At 36.8% G+C, this 7,724-nt stretch overlaps 1 protein-coding gene across 3 annotated transcripts in view; it reads left to right on the forward strand.

Moving 5' to 3' along the window:
- DGLUCY (D-glutamate cyclase) overlaps positions 1–6,795 on the forward strand; it is a 46,622-nt gene extending 39,827 nt beyond the window's left edge. For all 3 annotated transcript variants that reach the window (XM_068148781.1, XM_068148780.1, XM_068148779.1), the window contains one exon: positions 4,528–6,795. In XM_068148781.1, coding sequence (XP_068004882.1) covers positions 4,528–4,671 — 144 coding nt within the window. In that variant the 3' untranslated portion in view covers positions 4,672–6,795. The remainder of the gene's footprint in view (positions 1–4,527) is intronic.
- The last annotated feature ends 929 nt before the right edge of the window (positions 6,796–7,724 follow it).

A 7,724-nucleotide genomic window follows, 5' to 3' on the forward strand; every position in this document is an offset into this window, starting at 1 on the left:
AATCCTGCCCAGTCCACTTCAATAGCTTACTTTCACATGATCTTTTGGTAACTTTTGGGAATCCCTGGGGAACGAGCAGTCACACCATACTTAAAACTCGCTGCAAAGGATTCAAGACATATGGAACATCAAAATCCTCCAAAATTAACGTATTCGTGCACTGTGATCTCAAGCACAAGATAGCACTACAGTCTTACAGACAGTGCAAGAAATCCTTCTATTGTGATACAAGGATTAAAATTTCCTGGTCTATTCCATAACATCCTTCATGGTTTTAAAAATCTCTGTTGTAGCCTCCTTTGGGTGTTTCCTTTTCCAAAATGAAAAGTCACAGTTGTAATACAGAAGCTACTCCATGTTTCTGACCTTTCCACCTTTACTAGTTCTGTTAGAACCTTTCTGTAATTTGTTTTGAATGTTCCTAAATGAAAGTTGGAGAATGACTTGAGATGAATATTTTAAAACGTGTTTTGACTAATGCAGCTCTGAACAGTGTGATATTCTGGGAATGCAAAGGTTTCAGACTGAGGAAAAGTAAAATGACTGAGAGGGGTGAGAAATGACTGTGATCTGTGCTCATCCTGCTAAGCATGTGGCTCTATTTTTAACTTGGCAGTGTTGGGGGTTTTTTGTGGTTTTTTTTTTCTTTTTTTAAAGAAGCTCAGCGCTCAAGGAAGCTTTATTCCATAGCTGTAATAACGTAGGGACTTCAGTTTTATTGGCAGAGTATCTCTACAGAGGTGCAAAACCATTACGTTTGTGAATTCCAAGAATGCTAAGCAAAGTGTAATTGTCTAACATAGATACTGCCCACAACAGTGGAGCATTTCTCCTGGGAGTATATTCTGCATGAAACGCCAACAAAGCTCCTCTTTTAGAGAGAGTGTAGAGTAGGTTCTACTTTTGCTGTTTTGATTCTTTCCATTTGAATTTTTTAACTGAGTGTCATAAACCTGAAACTGTTTCCAGCATTTAACACGGACATGTAGCCACTTCTCCTTTGATTTAGAAAGTATATGCACCTTTCAGTACAATATTTCCCAAAACCAGATTAATTACTTCTAATGTAGTGGTTTCACCCTTTGAATTAATATATCCTAAAACTACTGTGATCAAAATTCTCAATAATGAGATACTATAATTAAATGTGATAGTCTGTACAGGAAATCCTTCTTGTTTTTATTTTGTGAAGCTACACAGCTGGAAACATTGATAATGATCCATTAATGGGCTACCTTAAGTGCAATACTAAAATCTATTGAGATAAAATTAATGGAAACAGTTTTAGGGAAGAGAGAAGGTTACAAAATGTCTGACAAGACAGTATGATATCTTTAATTACAACCCACACAACAGTCAACAGTGCAGAAGATTGAACACATTAGTATCCACACACTCCATTAGTATGAAAAGATTCAGACCATTTATGTTTATATGGCTACTTTAGGCCCAACCCAGCTCTTTTAATGTGATAATAATTACCCCAGCAGGACAAAGAGCACCACCACATGTACCCAACTTAATGTTTATATCTGTCTGTTTGTAACTGGAAAGAAGATATTTGAAAGAGAGCCTAAGCACCAGACAGCTTTCTTATGTTTCATTCTTCTTCCACAAAAAGGCATTTCTCCCATTAAAAATGTAGATCATAAGCACCACACAAAGACTTCCCCTAAGATACAAAAGTTATGTCTCTGCCAGAAACCTCAGAACTGTGGAGCTCTCCATTCCCACTGATACTGAGATTGTTCTAAGTGCATGGATTAGTCTGCGCATACATGCTGCTGGGAGATACTGCAAGGCATTCGCTCCTTGAGAACTTGATGATCAAGAAACAATTTCATCTAACCAATCTTTACTCACCTTTCAGTTATGGAGTTGAATTATAATTATGTTGGTTAATACATGGTTGGTTTGATTTTTCAGATGTTCATGGTACTTTTATACTGAAGTGACTGTGGGGAGATATATTAATTCATACATATTCAAACATACTTCATGCTAAACATCCTACTGTCAACTCTGCATTTCATAGAATCAACCAGGTTGGAAAAGACCTCAGAGATCATCTAAGTTCATTTCCTTGCATCTCATATCTATTTTAATTACCAGGCAGTTGTTCTTCTACTGAACTCTTTATGAATGGAAAGAAATTTTCTGTATAGTACTGCTTTTGAATTTATGACCTATAAGAATATGAATTACTTCATGAATGAGCAATATATAAAGATGTGACATGTGTTTTAGTATTATTAGCTTTATCATTTATAGGGAGTTTTTTTCCCATGAATGAAGTGCAAATTAACAAATTCCCTTTCTGTTAATCTATTTTCCTGGTTACCCAATTCCTACATTAATTATTTACTAAAGAAATACTGTGAGCAAATTGCAGCACTTTACAGCTAAGGAAGTGTGTTGTACAATCGAGTATGTTCCTTACAAATGGAAACAATAGTATTTGATGATAGAATATGTTTTCTCAGGCAGTTACATAGTATTAAATGAGCAAGACTTTTTTTTCTACATGTAAGCAGATCAGAGAGTTCTACCATGTAAATATGTAGGAGAAAATTCAAATTAGAAATTACATTTCATGTATCCAGCTCAGGTGTCTCTTCTGTGGCTGGAAGGATCTAATTTACCACATTGGAAATAGATACTCGGTGCTGAGAAAAACCTCTCCCATGCAGAAAGATCAGGTGCTTGTATTTGCATTCATATATATATGAGCAATCTGATGACATAAGCTGATGTATGCTTTTAATTTTAGAAACTACGAAGCAACACTTTTTTATGGTACCAATGTATTCAGGTAATTGCCTTAAATGGCTGTATTAGTGCTGTGTTGCTACATGGCGTTAAGACTGACACTATGTAACCCAGCGTAGTTTTTCTTTAATAGAACTCCAGTGCCTCGTTTAACCTAACTACATGAGGAGGAAACGTAAGACAAATCTTTATAAATTGCATTCAGAAAGCAAGTCACCAAATTATACTAAGTTCTCTGCTAATTGACTGTGCAAGGTATCCTTTAATTCCTTCCAAAATGATCATATTTTGGCCATGTACTGGATTATGTACGACACAACCATATTGTGTCTTAATTCAGATCTAAAGATACTGTATTCTTTATGGTTCAGGAGTTGTCCTAGGGGGGGAAAAAAACATCTCTAGCATTTAATAAGAGAATATCAGACATTTTTACTTTCTAATTTTTTCATCATTCATTTCTGTCCAAGAGATAAAGGATTTTGTTAGGAATTTCAAATAAGAACTATTTAAACCTATAGAAATATTTGTTAAGGACACTGGTAGAGCTGTTTCAGTAGCAGTTTCCATCAAAGCAGAATCTCTCACAAATGGAAACAGAACAGTAGACCGAAGGCCAGAAAAGGCATTCCTAGCAAAGAAAGGGAAGAAAAGATAGTGCAACACTATTTTAAAGTCTTATGCAGATTACCATGGAGTTGAGGCAAGAAGCAGCTAAGTCATGAGCAGGCTTTTTATGTTACTAAATTTTTATTAACAGAACTAGAGAAATAAATTATCTTTATAGCAAATACTAAGACAGTAGGAGTTCTATTGTGTACATTAATGTCAAATGAACAGTGAAGCACTTTACAGCAGACATATGCCCAACTGAAACTAGGTCTTCTAATTTAACCGTTCGTAGCAGCAGTGTTTCTTCAGAGCTCATTTTATCCTGACTTCTCACATCACAAAGCTAACTGCCCATAGCTCACAGACAAGGATTCCCTCTGTGTACTTTAACAGATCAACTTGGAACATGCTTTTCTATATACTTACATTACTGTTAAACAAGATAATGACTGTTATAAAGGTAAAATTGAGTTGTAGGTGAAAACAAAGTACATTCTATTTCAAAAAACCCAAAGAAGAACAGCTTCAGGGTTTTCTTTCTTCTCCATGCCTATCCTAAGCAACCAGAATTGTCATAAAATCAATAGGAGAAAGAAGGAAAAAAAAACCATAATAAAAGAAAGACAGAGAGCAAGAGGCATGCAGAGATCACAGAAGATGTAGGAAATGAAAGTGATTGTGCAGCCTGTTCAGGTACTCTCTGTAACCATTTTTCCTCATGAATCCTCTTTCCCTTCTGTTCTTTTTCTTTTTAAATGTATCTGCAGTTGGCTGCTGCACTGGGGAAATGACAGGTAGTGTTCTGAGATTCTTTGGGTGGAAGTTCCTCTGATTCTGATTTGTGCAATATAGGAACTTGAAAATATATATAAAAAAAAAAAAGATTCATCTTTCTGAATTGACACTGATGTGCTGTTTGGAGAATTGTGGAGAATATAATATCATTCAGTAATTAAGCAGCAGTCAAGAATATAAGTCTTTTGACTCTGGGACAAGAGTAAAAGGGTATCATCAAATTACTATCAAAATAAATCCCAAGGATGTGGTCAATTTCTCCTAGAATTAAAAGAACAACAAAACACTTGATGAATGCTTTTTTTCTGATTCAGAGTTTTAATTATATCCTATTTCTCTCTGGTTTTTAAGGAAGACAAACTTCTGAAAACACTTGTGAGGCACGGGGTCCGCAGTGGGAAAACTGCCAGCCTGGAGATGGAAGTGGATGGGCTGCCCTTCTACACCACTCACTCACTTATGATTGAAAAGCTGCTGCAAGAAGTGCAACAGTGACTGGTTCTAATGATTTCTCTATCAAGAGTCATTCCCACTTATCCCTTTTGTTCCCACAAGGTATAAAGGATCAGAAAATGTGACCTTTCATCTCTGCTGTCTTGGTTGCACAAAACCATTCATTTTTACCCTTACAACATCTCTGTGAAGTGAGAAGAGGATATCATCATGCTGATTTTGTCTGCCTCTCTTTTCTGTAATTTTATAATGGATAATAGATATTAAGTGATATTATATACTAAGAGGTGATCTGTTTTTTACAAAGAAAGCTTCTGATTAAAATGAAATATTATTGCATTGCTGTTCCTGTTTTGCTAACCTTATAATGGTAACAGGAAGTAACTCTTGCAGCCCCTTGGATTTAAAAATACTATGTGGTGGGGAAGGCAGCTGCAGCGAAGAGGACAGGTTCAAACCAAAAAAGACCCAGTAAGCATTACAGTAGTGAAAGTTGTTAAATACAGCTCCCTTGCACTCTTCCTGTGGCCCCTCTAAAACTGTTCTCTTATGGTGGTGGATAGTTTGTGGAAGTGTGAGATTAAGTGTGGAGCTTCAGCTGAGCTAATGAAAATGAGAGCAGTGCTGCTGAACTTCTGTGTAAAGGGTGGCTACACCACGTGCCTCCTTCATATTTGTAGTTTGTCATTTATGTATTTTTTCCCTTTCTGGGTAATTTAGGAAGGTAGTAGATTTGTCAGGGTATCTCACTGTTAAGAATAAATTGATTACATACACAAATAGTGATTAAAATTAATGCTTAGAAATTAAAGCATGATAAGAAATTAAAACAAAATATTTGCATTCAGTATGAAATAAAATTATTTAAATTAACATTTAGATGATTTCCAGCTATATAAATTCAGCTTCTGATGATACTATGTGAAGCAAAATCAAATTATACCGCAAAGGCTTAGTAATGCTGAAGCAGCTCATGAGAAGTGACTGTGAATTGTGTCCGAGTTTTGTCATTTAAAGCCGTGATTCTACTTGAACTCCAGATGAGTGTCAGGGCTGAAGTCCTATGTATTGTCAGCCCTCACAGCAGAGAGGACAGGGTGTATTTGATATGTGACACTGTACTTCTCAGGCACTGGTCCATTAGTTGTCATAAACCATTGTGCTTTAACAGGATGAGAAAGGTAGTTGTATTTAGCCACTGCTTTTCAATAAAGAACAGTGGAGTTCCATCAGTCTGCAGCACCTTGCATCTACTTTCCTTTCAGGCAAGAGAGTTTTATTTTTCTTCTCTTATGTAAGACAAACAAATACCTTTTTGAGAATGAGAAAAATCAGTCTGTACCACAAATATCAGCATGCTTTCAACATGAATATTCTGAAGTCCTTTAGGATGCATAGCCTTTAAATACTTAAAACAATTGAACATGTGAGAGAAAAAAAAAATAAATCTTAATGTTAGACTTGCTGATAGACATTCAAATTCACCAAACCTCCCAACAGTTGTTTTAGGAATCACTTGTCCTTTTAGATTCATTCTACTTCATGTCTTCTTGAAGGATGTTGCAGTTAAACTGTCTTTGACGTTTCACAACTGGAAAATAACTCCTTTTGAATTCTCCACATTCTCCAAAGTCTATCTATTGAGTAAAATATTTCATATAAATTCTTGAGCTTTTTGCCAAAGCCAGTAACCCCACAGGATGGCACATGTTCACTGCTGCACAGAACCCACAACTTGAAATGGGCATAGTTTAAAATTGTCAGTTTGGGAAAACATGCAGCTGATTTATTCTGCTCAGAAGCTCATTACTCCAACAGGTGCAATTTATATTATTTTTCCCAACACTAGCTTTTGCCAAACCCCACTTTAACTTAATAAGCCTTTGCTCCTTTTTTTCCCCCTAAACAAAGGTTCTAAAAGTCAGATTTCATTAAGAAATATAAAATGAAATTATTTTTTCCCTCTAATGTGTGTTTTTTAAAACTTGTCTCCTGTGCAGTCCCCAGCCCTGCAGTTAATCTGACAGCAATGTGCAGAATATCTCTAGCAATCATATTAGGACCCTTGATTTGACTGTGTTGTGGCTGAGATGGAAAGAAAAGCTCTGAGTGAGACTTACCTCTGCCCAGTATTGGTTACAGTTCTCAGAAAGGGAAAGGGGAGGAGGAAGGAGAAGGGGAAGAGAAAAGGGAAGGAGAAGGGAAAGGGAAAAGGGAGGGAGAAGGGAAAGGGAAAAGGGAGGGAGAAGGGAAAGGGAAAAGGGAGGGAGAAGGGAAAGGGAAAAGGGAGGGAGAAGGGAAAGGGGAAGGGGAGGAGAAGGGGAAGGGAAAGGGGAGGAGAAGGGGAAGGGAAAAGGGGAGGAGAAGGGGAAGGGAGAAGGAGAAGAAAAAGGAGAAAGAGAACACACCTTTTTTTCTCTTGTGAGTTAGCAGGTTGAATGTTGACAACTGCAGCAGCAGAATGCTAGACGCTATTGCACAAGTTCCCATTTGAATTTCAAGTGCAGCAGCTGACCACATCAAAGTACCAACTCAAATAAGCCTTAATCCTTCAGATGATAGTTTGATGTAATATGGCATGCTCTGCAGTCCAGATGTCTAATTTAAACAAAGAGTAACAGTAAGAAGTGAAGCATAAACAGGACAACAAATATTTGATACTAAACCAAACCACATATCTTACAGCCTGCCAGGTCATGGTGGTCCAAGTAGGTGGCTTGGCGACTAACAACATACAAGCACAGCATTATGGCAGCTGCGGGTCCCTGCCTTATGACCCTGTTGTTACAGACAGGAGATTAGAGGAAAGATTAGGAGAAAGTAAAACTAAACAGCACTAAGAGTCAAAAGAAAAAAATGCATTTAATAAGCTAATTAATCCAGCCTGGTGAGTCATCTAAGTATAAAGAAATATAAAATAATTAAACAAACCAAATGTTAACCTAAGCAAACCTAATCCTCTCTTGAGAGTGTGGACATGAATCCTCTCTGCAAGGGGAAGGAGGAGAGACACTGTAGTACCACAAATAAAAACTGTTGGCCAAAGCCATAAGATAGTTCTTACAAACACAGAGTGAACAAACAGAGGAAACAAA

Source organism: Melanerpes formicivorus, unplaced genomic scaffold (genome assembly GCF_026170545.1).
Source record: "Melanerpes formicivorus ecotype bairdi unplaced genomic scaffold, bMelFor1.0.p_v2 SCAF_17, whole genome shotgun sequence".
Classification (NCBI taxonomy): Eukaryota; Metazoa; Chordata; class Aves; order Piciformes; family Picidae; genus Melanerpes; species Melanerpes formicivorus.